This window comes from Myotis brandtii, unplaced genomic scaffold (assembly GCF_000412655.1).
Source record: "Myotis brandtii unplaced genomic scaffold, ASM41265v1 scaffold150, whole genome shotgun sequence".
In the NCBI taxonomy this organism is placed as follows: domain Eukaryota; kingdom Metazoa; phylum Chordata; class Mammalia; order Chiroptera; family Vespertilionidae; genus Myotis; species Myotis brandtii.
Window position 1 is genome coordinate 244,631 of NW_005355411.1, and position 17,584 is coordinate 262,214.

The following is a 17,584-nucleotide window of genomic DNA, read 5'->3' on the forward strand; positions in this document are numbered from 1 at the left end:
GAGCAGGATTTTGGGGGGGAGAAATTGGGGGCAATCAGTCCGGCAGGGGCAGGCAATTAGGGGTGATCAGGCTGGAAGGGGGGGTGGCAGTTGGGGTTGATCATGCCGGCAGGCAGAGTGGTTAGGGGAGATCAGGTAGGCAGGCAGGTGAGTGGTTAGGAACCAGTGGTCCCGGATTTCGAGAGGGATGTCCTACTGCTGGCAGTCGGACATCCCCCAAGGGGTCCCAGATTGGAGAGGGTGCAGGCTCGGCTGACCCTCCCCCAATCAGGGCAGGCTGGCTAGACCCCACCCGTGCATAAATTCATGCACCGAGCCACTAGTAAATAAATAAATAAAAAGAGAAAATGTCACCCAGAGACCACCAGGCACATTTTCACTTACACAGTTGGCTAGAACGACATGCACCATGTACCCCAGTTCATTTCACAGTAACTCAGTCCCTAGCGATGGGAACTGGAGCCACTGCGGTTGGCTGAGACCGACCAGGACTTACTAATACACTGGGATGCGGGTCACCTTGCCAGCAGAATGGGCGTTACATTCAATGGAAATCCTGTTAGCAAAGCAGGAAGTGTGAGTGTGTGCCAGGCAAAGAGGCAACAGGTGGAAGCAGGTGCAGGTGAGCAGCGTGCACAGGGACGGACAGGTATTTCCGGCTTTTGAGGGTCCCCAGTCTGGGGGCGTCCAGGACTCGGTTCTGCGCTTGTAGCTCAAAAGCGGCCACAAAGGACGAGTGTCCCATGGACGAGGCTGGATTAGCCAAACTCCCCGCGGCTGTGAGCCAACCCCTGGATAATGGACTAAAACACAGGGCTTCTAGCTACCTGCCTGGGCTCTGCCGCCTTCTCTTCGGTTCACATCTAAGCTACACACCCCCCACAGTAAGGGCACATCAGAGCCGGAACACACGGACAAGAATGGTCACAGCAGCCCTGACCTGTTTGGCTCAGTGGGTAGAGCGTCGGCCTGCGGATCGAAGGGTCCAGGGTTCAATTCCAGTCAAGGAAATGTACCTTGGTTGCGGGCACATCCCCAGTAGGGGGTGTGCAGGAGGCAGCTGATCGATGTTTCTAACTCTCTATCCCTCCCCTTCCTCTCTGTAAAAAGCCAATAAAATATATTAAAAAAAAAAAAAAGAATGCTCACAGCAGCGTGTCCATAACCAGCCCAACTGCAAACAACACACGTTCATCATCAGCAGGAAACGGCCTCAGCCTCCAGCCGGGACACGCACCCCCCTCAATGCCCATTATCCTCAAACCCGGACCCGACGCCCCCACGCGGCGACTCCCACGCCGGCCCCCACCTCACGGAGCCCCACGGGAAACCCCGGACCGGAACCTGACGCCGCGATCAGCCGAAACACCAGCCACGTCCCTCACAGAGGCACCCGCAAAAGCCAAGGCGGGCGGGACACGGCCGTCCATCTTTCCCGACCCCCGAATCGCCGGGGAACCCCAAAGGGACCCCAACCGCAGGCGGGAGCGTCACACCTGCTTCCTCCCAAACACCTGGGCGCTCCCCCCACCCCGACCCCCGCCGGGAATTCCACGGGTCTGGCCACACCCCTTCCACGCTGTGACGTCACGTGCTCGGTGAAAGACAAACCTCACAGGCGACAAACATTTTTTATAAACTTCAAAGGACAGGAGCTCACTGACCTGCTTTCCTCCAGCCCCACGGGAGCGTCCGAACCTTACTTTCCCGCCATCGGATTTGTCCGCTGCAGGCGGCGCTCAGCTATTGCGTCATCCAGCGGCGGCGACGGGCGGGAAGCTGAGGCCTTGGCAGAACCGCGAGCGACTTCTGCGTTTCCCTCCCGGCAATATGGCGGCGCCCTGTGGCCGCGCCCCCGTAGCACGGGGGCCGCCATGTTGGGAGGCCTGACTGCCGTACAGAAGGCAAAGCCAGGACCTTGGAGCCAGGGGCCAGGGATGGCGGGCAGGTGAGGAGCTCACGAATTTAATCTCGTTCCCAGGCACTTCGACTGTTGTGGAAAGTGAGTGTATTTTCGGAGACTCAAGCTTGGGAGGCAAATTGCGTTGGGCGGTCTGAGCAAAGAAGTGATTATCACCGCAGGTTTCTTCTCTCTCTCTCTCTCTCTCTCTCTCTCTCCCTTTTTTTTTTTTGAGAGAGAGAAACATTGATGAGAGAGAGATCGAAAGATGGGTTGCCTCCCATACGCCCCCACCAGGATTGCGCTCACAGGAACCCAAGCCCCACCTTTCCTGGTGCTCTGGACCCTGCTCCACCTGAGCAGCCCCATCCAGGTCATGGCTGCAGGTTCGGGAGGGGACTTTGTAGCTGTCTTGACAGGCGAGCATCGTTAGCTGGCCGGGTGCATGCTTAAAGCTTGTTCGTAAATATATTTTTTTAAAAAAGCCCTAACTGTTTGGCTCAGTGGATAGAGCGTGGGCCTGCGGACTGAAGGGTCCCGGGTTTGATTCCGGTCAAAGGCATGTACCTTGGTTTTGGGCAAATCCCCAGTAGGGAGTGTGCAGGAGGCAGCTGATCAATGTTTCTCTCTCATCGATGTTTCTAACTCTCTATCCCTCTCCCTTCCTCTCTGTAAAAAATCATTAAAAATATATTTTAAAAAAATAGTTTGTTCGTACCCGCAGCAGCTCAGGTGGCTATCAATGATAGATGTCAGTGCATAGGTGTTCATCTCCAACAAGGCGAGGGGGCCAAGGAGAGTATGGCATTCACGCAAGTGTTTGTCTTGACAAGTCGCTCTGAGTTGTTTACTGAAGTTCAAATCCTTATCTATGAGGGACACACGCTTCAGGGCAGTGGGGAATGTGTTTTTAATATCATACTTTAAGTTTCAAGGAAAGTTAGCGCAAACATTTTAAAACTTTTCTAACATTCTTTAAGCAGTTTTAAACATTTCTATATTTTACTACAAGTTTGTGCAACATTTTTCTAAAAACAACAACAATGTAAAAAACCACACAAGTAGCCCTGGCTGGGTTTTGCTCAATGACTGGTGCGCGGGCCTGCAGACCAAAGCGTGATGGGTCTCTATTCCTGGTCAAGAGCACCTGGGTGGCAGGTTCCAAGCCAGGGGAGCGTGGGACGCAACCAATGGATGTGTCTCTCATGTGAACATTTCTCTCCCCCTCCTCCGTCCCTCCCACTCTCTCAAGAAATCATTGGGTGAGGATTTTTAAAAAAAACACAAAATATCCTCGGGTGAGGATTTAAAAACATGCCAAAAACCAAACAAACAAACAAACAAAAAACGTTTCCAAACAACAGCGAATGAAATCCTGTAAAGAGAAAAAGTCTGGTATATACAATTATCCAGTAAATGCAAACCAACGGGAAGCTTGTGGTGGGAAATTTCTTGCAGGAGGTGATTTTTAAGAACCGAAACATACTTCATGATTATGCGAATACATAACTTTTTAAAAAAATACATTTTTATTTATTTCAGAGAGGAAGGGAGAGGGAGAGGGAGATAGAAACATCAATGATGAGAAAGAATCATTGATCAGCTGCCTCCTGCACGCCCACCACCTGGGCATTTGCCCTTGACTGGAATCAAACCTGGGGGATTCTTCAGTCAGTGGGCCTACTCACTGTACACTAAGCCAAAGCGGCCAGGGTTTAAGCATAACTTTTATGCTACTCTAGTTATCATCTTTCTAGTATCCAAGATGCTATTATAGCAACTTAATATTTTTTAAATATATTTTATTGATTTTTCACAGAGAGTTAGAAACATCAATGAGAGAGAAACATCAATCAGCTGCCTCCTGCACACCTCCTACTGGGGATGTTCCCGCAACCAAGGTACATGCCCTTGCCCAGAATAGAACCTGGGACATTTTAGTCCGCCGGCTGACGCTCTATCCACTGAGCCAAACCAGTTAGGGCACAACTTAATATTAATTACGTATACCAGAAGGCATCAGTAAAAAAATTTATAATATGGAAACATGTTTATGAGAAATTAAAATAAGATTAGATCAAACCTGTTTCATCCCATATAATAAAAGGCTAATATACACATTGTCCCCTCAGGTGGGAGCTCGATTGCTTGCTATAACGTGCGCTGACCACCAAGGAGGCCCCAGACAATGGCTGGCAACCAGAGAAGGTAGGCCCTGGCCGGTGGCAGGCAGCCACTAGGGACCCTACCTGTGCATGAATTTGATGCACTCAAGCATGGGGCTCTAGTTATACTATAATTGACACAAATTAGACCTATTTTTAATGAACATTTTATTTTTGCAAATCCTATCTAATAAAGTGGGAATATGCTAATTGATCATCACACCATCACAAATATGGCAGTGCCCACGGCCAATAAGGAGGGAATATGTTAATTGCTGTCACGCCCTCAAAGATGGTGGCACCCACAGCCAATAAGGAGGGAATATGCTAATCGACTGTCACACCCTCAGAAGATGGCGGCACCCACAGCCACAAGATGGGACAGGCATGTGGCAAGGCCAGGCCCACCTGCCTCCGGAGTCCCCCAGTCCCCTCAGCCTGCCAGCCACCCAGGGCTGGCCTGAGGCACAGGCAAGCCTCGGATGGCGGCTGCCCAGTCACCCAGGGCCAGCCCGAGACACAGGCAAGCCTTGGATGTCAGCTGCCCAGTCACCCAGGGCCGGCCCAAGGCACAGGCAAGCCTCGGATGGTGGCTGCCCAGTCGAACAGGGTCTCCCGAGGCTGAGGTAACCAGGGCTGGCCAAGGCTGGTGCTGTCAGCAGTGGCAGCAGCAGAGGTGTGGTGGGAGCATCACCTTCCCCTGATCCCTCCTGCCCCTGAGGGCTCCCAGACTGTGAGAGGGGGCAGGCCAGGCTGAGGGCCACCCCCCTTCCAGTGCATGAATTTTCATGCACCGGCCCTCTAGTTTTTATATGAAATTCACAAGGTACTTCTTTTTCTTTTTTCTTTTTTTAAAAATATATTTTATTGATTTTTACAGAGAGAAAGGGAGAGGGACAGAGTCAGAAACATTAATGAGAGAGAAACATTGATCAGCTGCCTCCTGCACACCCCCCACTGGGGATGTGCCCACAACCAAGGTAAATGCCCTTGACCAGAATCGAACCTGGGACCCTTCAGTCCTCAGGCTGACGTTCTACCCACTGAGCCAAACCAGTCAGGGCCACAAGGTACTTCTGCAAAGAGTTCCCATATAACTTCATTTGTCTTCCTGTCATGTGAACATTTAATATAACCATGCTACATTTGTCAAATTGAGAAATTAGCTAGTATAATATACAACCAAATAACAGTCTATTCAGATTTCACACGTTTTTCCAGTTCAATCCTTTATGTGTCCCAGTATTCAATCCAAAACACAATATTGCATTTAGAGATTGTTTCCTTAATTATCTGTCCTGTGACCATTTCTCAGTCTTTTTCTCATTTATGACCTCAATTATTTTGAGGATTACTAACCAGGTATTTTGTATATTCATCCATCCTTTGGGTTGGTCTAAGGTTCCCTCACTAAACAGGGGATATGCATTTTGGAATTGAAGTCTCTTTCTCATACCATATTCAAGGGTAGAAAATATCAAAATGACTTAACATTGATCTCCTGGTAAAGGTAATATTTGTCAGGCTGGAAATAGGAAACCAATTCTGACTAAAAAAAAAACCATCATACAGGACTGCTATCAACAGGTTTCAACACTTGTATATTGTATTGGTATTGATAATATTTGCGAAAGGACAAACATATATGTACGTGAAGCAGAATAGAGATCCGACAAAGAAAAACCAACACACATCAAACATACTCAACTGTTTGACAAAGGTACAAAGTCTATTCAATGGAGGAAGAATACACTTTCCAACAAATGATGCTGGAACACTTAGAGGTCCATAGGCATAAGTAGGTAAATAAATACTTGGAGTCTGAACAGATTCATCAGGCAAGTTTTATCTTATTAAAGACTGGTACCAACGCTCTCTTTTCCACCACCAGTCCGCCGCCATCATGGGTCGTATGCACGCTCCCAGGAAGGGCCTGTCCCAGTCGGCTCTGCCCGACCGCCGCAGCATCCCCACCTGGCTGAAATTGACGTCTGACAACGTGAAGGAGCAGATCTACAAACTGGCCAAGAAGGGCCTGACTCCCTCAGAAATCGGTGTGATCCTGAGAGACTCGCATGGCGTTGCACAAGTACGTTTTGTGTCGGGCAATAAGATCCTGAGAATTCTTAAGTCTAAAGGGCTTGATCCTGACCTTCCTGAGGATCTCTACCATTTAATTAAGAAAGCAGTTGCAGTTCGAAAGCATCTTGAGAGGAACAGAAAGGATGAGGATGCTAAATTCTGTCCGATTCTGATTGAGAGCCGTATTCACCGATTGGCTCGATATTATAAGACCAAACGAGTCCTGCCCCCCAATTGGAAATACGAGTCATCCACAGCCTCTGCACTGGTTGCATAAAATATCTATGTACTCGAGCAATAAAATCGTTGTTTAACTAGAAAAAAAATAAAGACTGGTACCAAGGACATAGAATTCTTAAAAGTCAGCAATTTTCAAAATGAGCAAAGACCTTGAACAGACATTCTTTTAAAAATAAGCAGATGGGACTCGGCCAGCGTGACTCAGTTATTGAGCACTGAACTATGAACCAGGCGGTCACAGTTCAATTTGTGGTCAGGGCACATGCCTGGTTTGTGAGCTGGGTCCCCAGTGTGGGGTGTGCAGGAGGCAGCCTATCAATGATTCTCTCTCAATATTGATGTGTCTAACTCTCTCTCCTCTAAAATCAATGAGAATACATATTTTTAAAAGCAGATGGGAGCCCGGCCAGTGTAGCACAGTGGTTGAGTATCCACCTATGAACCAGGAGGTCACGGTTCGATTCCCAGTCAGGGTACATGCCTGGGTTTCAGGCTCAATCCCAAATAGGGAATGTGATGCCCCCACCATGTTTCTATATCTCTAGCTCCCTTCCTCACTAAGATCAATAAAAATATGTATTTTTTAAAAAGCAGATGGGAATTAAGCATAAGAAAAGATGTTCAACATAATTTGCTATTAGGAAATTACAGCTTAGCACTGCGAGTGATATAAGTACCCAGATATTTGAATGGCTAAAATTAAAAAACAGAAAATATGAAATGCTGGTGATACGGTAAAGAAACAGGAACTTTTATTTGTCAGAGACAATGCAAAAAAGTACAGCCATTTTAGAAGATAGGCAGACTTTTGAATGTATGTTCATAGAAGATTTCAATTTTTAGAAAAGCAGTCTAAATTTTTTTTAATGAAATGGACTGACGCGAAGAATTTTAAGAAATCGTTGTGTTTACTTGTGTCCAATAAACATGAAAGCAAACATCCAAGAGTAAACTTTGTGGTAAGATTTTTTAAAAATGCAATCTTTACTCATAGACATAATACTTAATCAAGGTGAACTACTCTGATTTGTGAGAACATTGAGAAGAGTAGATGTAGGAGACAAAAAAAATATTTTTGAGAGAGAGGTGGGGGGAGACTTCAGTTTGTTCCATTTATTTATGCAGTTATTGGTTGATTTTGGTATGTGCCCTGACCAGGGATTAAACCCTCAACTTTGGCATATTGGGACAATGCTCTATTTGGGATACCCAGCCAGGACAAGACAAAAAAAAATTTATAGGAGTTTACTTGATCCAAATTAACAACAGATGCCATGGAGCAAGATCCCAAATGGTCTAGGACAGTGGTCGGCAAACCGCGGCTCGCGAGCCACATGCGGTTCTTTGGCCCCTTGAGTGTGGCTCTTCCACAAAATACCGACTTCTGCGCATGGGCCACGAAGTTTCAATCGCACTGTACATGCACGCCCGCACGTGGTATTTTGTGCAAGAGCCACGCTCAAGGGGCCAAAGAGCCACATGTGGCTCACGAGCTGCAGTTTGCCGACCACTGGTCTAGGAGTCACATTTTTAATAGGAACCTTGATAAAGGACTTGGACTTGAGCAACTGCAGAGGTTTCCAACATCCAAAAGCTGAGCTTCAAAACATCCACTAGCCTGGGACTATGGGTCTCAGAACTTCAGACTCCTTTGTTCTCAAACCCGGAGACACCCTGTACTCCCCAAACAGCAACCTCACATTCAATCAGAAATTTTCCACAGAAACTGTTGTCCAATGATATTCCTCCCTGCTTAGATCCATTTGGATTTAAATAGCTAACCTAGATGACAAAAATGGCTCATTGGTTCACATTTTCCAGTTTTCCTTCACCAAGCCTAGCAGGGTTGACATAAGAGACCTTAAGCCCTGAGTATCAGAACTTTAGTTGTTAATCTCTTCAGACTAAGATTTAACCAAAAAACCCCACACTGATGCTCAGATTCTTCAGTGACTGATTAAAATAAAACTCCCAAACACCAACATTCACACGCATTCCTGCTTCACTGACTTCACAGGCCCCTCACTCCGGATTCACATAGAATCAGGCTCACCAGACCTTAAGCCTGGGAGACTCCACCCCCAGCTGCCAAAGGCTGAACCCAGGCACCAAACTATTTCCAATTCGGTTCTCTCTCCCCAAGTACTTCTTTGGCTGTTGCTAGGGACACCAACGGGCCAGGAGATGTGGATGTCCAGGGCTCTGAATCATTTCTGGAAGTCTGAATTCTGACCTCCCACAGGTTCTAGGTCCTCATCCAGCAAAATCTGAAATTTCTGATGGGAGTGGCCATAACTGTTGGTATGCCTCTGCCCAGTGGGAGGAAAGAGAGAGGTCTTATGACCATGCCAGTGCCTTCCTCTCTACAAGACATGGTCTCAAGTGCAGAGCTACTACTTAAGTTTTTAGAGGCTGGAACCTATTGAAGGCCAACTAGGCATGGGATGCACTGTATTCATCAGTTTCAACAGAACACAGAGTTTATGTGGGCCGCAAAAACCCCAAAAGTTCAACTTTCATAGAAAAGTAGGTTTATTTCGATAGAGACATGCTGAATACAAAGGGCTGAAATAATCGTTAATATAAAATAATAGAACATTGTAATAACAATTAGTATTTTCTCTTGAACATGAACTTACCAGACACTGAATAACTGCAGAAATTAATAAGCATAATGCAAATACCCCTATTTTTCTTGTTCTCCGAAAGCAAAATATTTCCTGTCGCGCACACCAAACAAGTCAGTACAAGACTAATGACGTGGCAGTTGGCTGCTAAAATATTCGTTGCTAGTATTAGTGGAGAGAAATGGTGCACCTGCATGTAAGGTGCGTAAGGGAAGTGAATGCAACATGATTACAGTAATCGGTCATTAGGGAATGTTGTAGTTCGTTATTAATAATTATGTATAACAGGATATTGTAAAAATTAATTTATGAAATTTTTATTAAAACGTTTCTTACATACCGTTATATTGGCTGGGCCGCAAAAATATTCGTTGTGGTACATATGTGGCCCAAAGGCCACGAGTCTGACATGCTTGCCTTAGAGAGCTTGGGGCTGGATCTTAGGTTGAATTCACTTGGTTTTGGAAAAACCTGCAATTCCATCTTGTGCCTCTCCTGTTCTCTCACTACTGCTACCATCACAACACGGTTGGTCACTAGGAGAATGTGTGTATTAAAGAGGGGAGTTCCCCGAATCAGGAATTCTCCACACCAACTGATATCCAACATATTAGCTCAATTTGGACACAATAGGGTCAGTTGCCACAGCAGTGGTTCTCAACCTTCCTAGTGCCATGACCCTTTAATACAGTTCCTCATGTTGTGGTGACCCCAAATTTCATTCTTTCAAATTGAACATAATTAAAGCATAATGATTAATCACAAAAACAATATGTAATTATATACGTGTTTTCCGATGGTCTTAGGCGACCCCTGTGAAAGGGTCGTTCGATCCCCAAAGGGGTCGCAACCCACAGGTTGCGAACCGCTGGGTTAAGGGCTCAGTACCACAAAAAGCTCCCTCGCCATTTCATATGTAGTAGTAGCTCTCCAGGTTATCTACAACTTCTGACTTGGCTTCAAATGAAGGTTCCCACAAACCCTCAGGGAAAAATGTACTTACATTTACAACTTTACTAAAGAATATCTTTTCTTTTAAAACATATTTTATTGATTTTTCACAGAGGGGAAGGGAGAGGGATAGAGAATCAGAAACATCAATGAGAGAGAAACATCGATCAGCTGCCTCCTGCACACCTCCTACTGGGGATGTGCCCGCAACCAAGGTACATGCCCTTAGCAGGAATCGAACCGGGGACCTTTCAGTCCGCAGGCCGACACTCTATCCACTGAACCAAACTGGTTAGGGCTAAAGAAAATCTTTAAGCCCTGGCCGTTTTGGCTCAGTGATAGAGTGTTGGCCTGCGGACTGAAAGGTCCCGGGTTTGATTCCCGGTCAGGGCACATGCCTGGGTTTTGGGCTCAATCCCAAAGTCATTGAAGCAGCCCATCAATGACTCTCTCTCATCATTGATGTTTTTCTCTCTCTCTCACACTCCCTTCCTCTCTGAAGTCAATAAAAATATACTTTTAAAAAAAGAATAATTTAAGTTACAGATGAACAACCACATGAAGAGATACACAGTGTGAGGTCTGGAAGGGTCTCAAGCACAGGAGCTTCTGTCCCCATGAAGTTATGGTGCATCACCCTCTTCATACTTGGATGTCTTCACCCACCTGGAAGTTTTCCAAACCCCTCCTATTGGGAGTTTCATGGAGACTTTCTTAAGTAGGCATGATTGATCATTAACTCCATTTCCAGACACTCACCCTTCTCTGGATGTATGGGGTGGAGATGAAATTTCCAACCAGAGTAGCCTCAATAAAACAAAAGATGCTCCTAGTCTATTATCACTTGTGATCTACAAGGGTTTCAGGAGCTCCATGCCAGGAACACATATGTAAATATGTATTTTCTATATCAGACAAGGTCAAATAGCCAATCTCAAAAGTGTACTGCTGAATGTCTCCATTTTTCTAATAGTCTATAAATGACAAAAGTATTGATACAAAGAGAGCTGTGATTCCAGAAGTTAGGGTTGTGAAAAGGATGTGATGGTGGGGTTTGTGACAACAAAAATTCTGAATTTCTACTGTGGTATTGGTTACAAGAATGTACATAGGTGATAAAGTTTCTCAAAACTATATATACCCCTAGCCAGTTTGGCTCATTGGATAGAGCATCAGACCCTGGAATTAAGGGTCTTGGGTTCAATTCCAGTCAAGGGAATGTACCCTCGTTCCAGGTTCAATCCCCGGCCCTAGTTGAACACATGCATGTCTCTCTAAAATCTATGTTTCTCTCTTTCTGTCTCTATCTCTGCCTTCCACTCCCTAAAAATCAATGGAAAAATATCCTCAGGTGAGGATTAACAACAAAAATAATAAAATTTGTAACAAAACAAAAAACCTATATATAAAAACAAACAGAAATGAGTGCAGGTTAAAAGTGGAGATACAAATAAATCCTGTAGTTAACAGCACTGTAACATTTTCACTTTACTTGATAATGAACTGTGAATATGTAAGGTTTTACCTTTGGGAATAGATACATGAAGGGAATTTAGACAATCTCTAGAAAATAGCAGTTATTCAAATGGGACTACATCAAAATAAAAACCTTCTGCACAGCAAAAGAAAACAACAACAAAACGAAAATGGAGCCCACTGTATGGGAAAACATATTTAGCAATGATACATCTGATAAAGGGTTAATATCCAAAATATATAAGCAACTCATACAACTTAACAAAAGAAAGACAAACAATCCAATTAAAAAATGGACAAAGGACCTAAATAGACGCTTCTCCAAAGTGGACATATAGACAGCCAAGAGACATATGAAAAAATGCTCAAAGTCACTGATCATCAGAGACATGCAAATTAAAACAATAAAGTATCACCTCATACCTGCCAGAATGGCTACCATCAACAAATCAACAAATGACAGGTGCTGGTGAGGATGTGAAAAGGGAAGCCTAGTACACTGCTGGTGGGAATGCAGACTGGTGCAGACATTATGGAAAATAGTATGGAGTTTCTTCAAAAAATTAAGTATGGAACTGCTATTTGATCCAGTGATCCCACTTCTAGGAATATACCCTAAGAAACCTGAAACACCAAGCAGAAAGACTCTATGTACCCCTATGTTCATAGCAGCACAATTTACAATAGCTAAGATATAGAAACAGCCCAAATGCCCATCAGAGGATGAGTGGATAAAAAATCTGTGGTACATTTACACCATGGAATACTATGCAGCAATAAAAAAGAACAATCTCTTACCCTTTGAGACAGCATTGAGGGACCTAGAGAGTATCATGCTAAGTGAAATCAGTCAGTCAGAGAAAGTATCACATGATCTCACTCATATGTGGAATCTGAGTAACAAAATAAATTGATGAACAGAGTGGATCCAGAGACATGGAAGCAGAGAACAGAGTGCAGAATCTCAGAGGGAAGGCGAGTGGGTGGGAGGTAATCAACCAAAGACCTTGTATTTATATTTGCATAACCCAAATACACAGGTAACTAGGTGATAAAAGCCTGGGACGGAGTTGGGGTTTAATAGGTGGTGGGGGAAAGGGACATATGTAATAGAGTACCTTTTGTGATTCCATTTATTTGAAATTCTAAAACATACAATACTATGGTTTTAAAAATAAAAAAGGAAAGAAAATTACAGTTTTGATTCTAAACTTAATTCAAAATTAAAAGTTATAAATAACATCATGTTTATATTAATTTTATAAACCTCTTGATATTACTTATATACTTGGTCAAACACATTAAAATGTTATCCTTAAAAATGAATATCAGGCTGTAACCGGTTTGGCTCAGTGGATAGAGCGTCGGCCTGAGGACTGAAAGGCCCCAGGTTCAATTCCGGTCAGGGGCATGTACGTTGGTTGCGGGCACATTCCCAGTAGCGGGTGTGCAGGAGGCAGCTGATCGATGTTTCTCTCTCATCGATGTGTCAAACTCTGTCCCTCTCCCTTCCTCTCTGTAAAAAATCAATAAAAATGTATATTTTTTAAAAATGAATGTTTCATTTTTAAGTGCTTCATGTATTTTGAAATAACCGATAGAACTAAAGAAGTGCAAAATTTCATAACATAATGAAACAGGCATAGACCACTCCTGTGTTGTATACATTAAAATTTTTATTCATGATGAGAATAATTGTAACTGTTTAAAAGTTATAAAGTCAATGGCAAGGCAACTGAAATTATGGCTGAAGAGCTCAGGGCACATGCCTGGAATGTGGGCTCAACTCCTAGTAGGGGGCTGTGTGGGGAGCAGCCGATCAATGCTTCTCTCTCATTACTGATGTTTCTATCTCTCTCTTCCTCTCTCAATATATATATATATAATGTATTTAGAAATTATAGCTGAAGGTATCCTGTCCCTAATTGCATGTGTGCTTTAGACTTGTGATAGAATGCTTTTTCACTCAAGGATTCTTTTCTTCATTAAGTTATTGGAAGTTTTGCTAAAGTCCACCAATTGAATGTGTTCATGAGTTATTTCTGCATGAATTTCTGGCAAATGATAAGGGAACATGAGTTACTGCAAACCATGCCATATCCCTACCAGAGAAAATTAGTTGTCTAGTGTAAAATGACATCTATTGAGGTTTTATTTTGGGGAAGATGCTTTTCCATACTTAGAAATATTCAATCATGATTTCTGATAATCACATATCGTAAGTTCTACTTCCCACTAAAGAATTTCCTATTCTGTCACATTCATAGGACTTATATCAAGATAAACATTTTAGACATATAATGTCCGAAAATATTTTCATGAAGGCTGATTGTATCCAAATTGTTTTGTAATTTCCTTATATAAAATCAGGAAAATGACCAAGAAAGATAGTACCAGATTCTTTGCAATAAGTTATTCATTTCCCCCCTAACTTTCCTGTTGTATTAAGTTATTCTTTACTGCATAATATTTTTTGTACACTATTATCTTGAGGGCCTACAACTGGCAACAGGCTTACCCAAAAGCAACTACCTGTGAAATCTTACGTTTAACAATTGACAAGTGGTCAGAAGCTTTTCCACAATTGCTGCACTCTTAGGGCCTCCTTCCTGTATGTTTTCTTTGATGAACATAGTCCTGATTTTGTAGTGAAGGCTTTCCCACATTAAATTCATTCATAGGGCTTCTCTCCCATGTGGATTCTGATGGGTAATGAGATCATTTTTGCTGAATGCAAATTTTCCACATTTAGTACATGCAAACGAAGTCCTTCTTGAGTGAAATCTCTGATGGTGCATGAGGCATGTCTTCTTCCTAAAGCCTTAACCACTTTTATTACATGTGTATGGCTACTCTACAGTATGAGTTTGCTGTAGAATACCCCCAGTATCCTCTTTCCACATTCATTACATATATACAGTTCCTCTCCATATGAATTCTCATTTGTGCAATGAGCATGTTTTTCCCAGTTAAGCCTTTGCCATACTTCTTGCACATAGAAACGTTATCTCCCATCTGAGTGTGCTGATGTACACTGACATGAGTATTTGGGGTAAAGATTTTCCCCAATTCATTGAACATACACAGTTTCTCTAAAGTATAACTTTGCTAATGTAAAGTAAGATCAGTTTTCATGGTGAAGCCTCTTCCACTACATTCCTGAGGCTTGTCTCTTGTATGTTTTAGGTGATGATTGATTAGATTACGTTTTACTGTGAAATCTTTCCCACATTCACTACATATATAAGGTTTCTGTCCTGTATGAGTCCACTGATGTACAATCAGTTGCCTTTTCTGTGGGAAGCCTTTCCCACAATCACTGCATACATAGGGTTTCTCTCCTGTGTGTATTCGCTGATGTACAATCAGACGACTCTTCACGATGAAGCCCTTTCCACATTCACTACATATATATGGTTTTTCTGAAGTATGACCCTGCTGATGTATAGTGAGATCACGCTTCATGGTGAAGGATTTTCCACACACACCACATACATAGGGCTTCTCTCCAGTATGAGTTCGTAGATGTCCTATAAGGCAGTGCTTTGTTGAGAAGCTTTTCCCACATTCACTACATAAAAAGGGTTTCTCTCCTGTATGAGTTCTCTGATGTACAATCAGCTGTATTTTCACCGAGAAGGCTTTTCCGCATTCGTTACACACATAGGGTTTCTCTCCTGTGTGTATTCTCTGATGTATAACGAGAGCAGGCTTCACAATAAAGCCTTTTCCACATTCATTGCACATATATGGTTTATCTGAACTATGACTTCGCTGATGTACGGTGAGATCACGCTTCGCAATGAAGCCTTTACCACACACACTACATACATAGGGCTTCTGTTCAGCATGAGTTCGCTGATGTCCTATAAGGTACTGCTTCAATGTGAATCCTTTCCCACATTCGCTGCATGTAAAAGGTTTCTCTCCTGTGTGAGTTCGGTGATGCCCTATCAGATGACTCTTCTTGACAAAGCCTTTCCCACATTCACTGCATGTATAAGGTTTCACTCCTGTATGAGTTCTCTCATGTACTGTGAGACTAAACTTTGTAGCGAAGGTCTTTCCACATAGATTGCATCCATGGGGTTTCTCTCCTGTATGAGTTCGATGATGTACAATAAGACGCTTCTTCTCAATAAAGCCTTTTCCACATACACTGCATTTATAAGGCTTTTCTCCTGTATGGATTTTTGTATGTTTATTCAGAATAGATTTTATACGGAAGGTCTTCCCACATAGATGGCATTCATGTGGTTTCTCTCCTGTATGAGTTAGATGATGGGCAATAAGATGATTTCTCTCAACATACGCTTTTCCACATTCACTGCATTTGTAAGGTTTCTCTCCTGTATGCATTTTTTGATGTTTATTTAGATTAGACTTTGTACAGAAGGTCTTCTCACATAGACTGCACCGATAGGGTTTCTCCCCTGTATGAGTTCTCTGATGACAAATGAGCCAAAACTTTTTGATGAACTCTTTCCCACATTCACTGCACGTATAAGGTTTCTCTCCCACGTGAGTTTTCTGATGTCTATTGAACTGTGATTTCTTGAGGAAGGTTTTGTCACATTCAGTGCATTCATACTGTTTGAGTCCCGAATGAATTCTCTGATGTTCGGTGAGCCTGGATTTTCTGCTGAAAGTTTTCCCACACAGACTGCCCCCATAAGGTTTCTCTCTTGTGTGAACTCTGTGGTGATCAGTGAGCTGAGACATCTTCACAAAGGCTTTCCCACATTCAGTGCATACATGTGCTTTCTCTACGGTGATCTGGGACTTCTTATTAATGGGTTTGGTACTGCCAGGCAATGTGATTTCAGTGTAAAATTGTTCTTCGTTAGCATGCACAATGCATGTCCTATCTCCATTCAACTCAATGGAATTCCTTAAGTTACAGCTTTTGTTTTGGTTTTCAAAACTTAAATTTGATTCTGTAAGTTTTTCACTTATCTCAGACATATCATGATTTTGCTTTAATAGGTAATGACCTCCGCTCTGATTAATACTTGCAGACATATTATATTCACAGCATCGTTCCACATTCTTCTGAATGCTTCGACTGCGCAGGTGATGTGGCAGAGGATGATGGATCTTCCTGCGTTCTAGGACAGAACAGAAGTGAATCATTCTGTAATCGCTCATAATCCTAGTTAGAAATAAAACTGTTTTAAAAAAGCCTTCATGTGAAGTAACTATGTAGTGACAATTTGATGTTATGTAAAATAAGAAATATACTTGTCTTCATAGTTCTTGACATTGAGGTTGTAAAACCCTTGTAATTTCCTAAGTGATAAAAGTATCTTTTGTTCTCCATTAAAAACATCTGAGTTTATGTTGATGAGGTGACAGCACAGAGGCCCTACATACTCTCAGGATGGAGCTAATCACTATAAAGACCAATTGATTAGATGGTTGGACTTTCAGCTCCCGCTACTGACATCTGGAATAAAAGGGCCTAGATATCAAAGCAAGATAAAAACTCTTACCCAAATCTGATAAGCTTCAGGGTAGTGACATACCCATGTGCCCAGTGCGTGTTTCACCTTAGCTCAATGGGGACAGAAACTCTTATATTAAGGAATCCTTCAGAACTTGCTGTATGTTCCTATTCATCTGTATCCTTTATAATAAACTAGTAAATATAAGTATTTCTCAGAGTTCTGTGAGCCACACTAACAAAGTAACTGCATCCAAGGAGGGCTCATGAGAACCTCCAATTTAGAGTCAGTTGGTCAGTAGCACAGGTGATAGTCTGGACGTGCAACTGATATCTGAAGTGGAGACAGTCTTAATGAGACTGAACTCTTAATGTGTAGGATCTGACACTATCTCTAGGTGGATAGTGTCAGAATTGAGTTAAATTTGTAGGAAACAAAGGTGTAATAATTGAATGCATAGACATCTAAAGCAAAGAAATAAAGGCAACCACAGCCTGTAAAAAAATGGTGAAAGGAATAATGGAGATGTAAGCGATGAATGAAATCAGGATTAGCAGGCTTCAGCAAAAGTAGGTTTACAGTTGTTCATACTGAAAAATGATACAATTATTAATAAATAATAATACAAGTTTACCCAGGGGTCCTCAAACTTTTTAAACAGGGGGCCAGTTCACTGTCCCTCAGACCGTTGGAGGGCCG

At 43.0% G+C, this 17,584-nt stretch overlaps 2 protein-coding genes and 1 pseudogene across 2 annotated transcripts in view; 1 reads left to right on the top strand and 2 right to left on the bottom strand.

Annotated features, from left to right (window-relative positions):
* Positions 1–17,584, bottom strand: part of LOC102258493 — a 43,237-nt pseudogene that overhangs the window by 17,462 nt on the left and 8,191 nt on the right.
* Positions 5,953–6,473, top strand: LOC102258185 (40S ribosomal protein S13). The gene has a single exon (XM_005861414.2). It carries the CDS (start codon positions 5,969–5,971, stop codon positions 6,422–6,424), a length of 456 nt encoding a protein of 151 aa, XP_005861476.1. The 5' UTR covers positions 5,953–5,968; the 3' UTR covers positions 6,425–6,473.
* Positions 13,099–17,584, bottom strand: part of LOC102257880 (zinc finger protein 615-like) — a 29,801-nt gene continuing 25,315 nt past the window's right edge. Inside the window, exon 7 of the mRNA XM_014535754.1 lies at positions 13,099–16,549. Within this exon, the coding sequence (XP_014391240.1) occupies positions 14,550–16,549 (2,000 nt within the window). The 3' untranslated portion in view covers positions 13,099–14,549. The remainder of the gene's footprint in view (positions 16,550–17,584) is intronic.

Bases quoted from the DNA above. Each gene is read 5' to 3' on its own strand.
- LOC102258185 (XM_005861414.2), top strand. From the start codon at position 5,969: ATGGGTCGTATGCACGCTCCCAGGAAGGGCCTGTCCCAGTCGGCTCTG.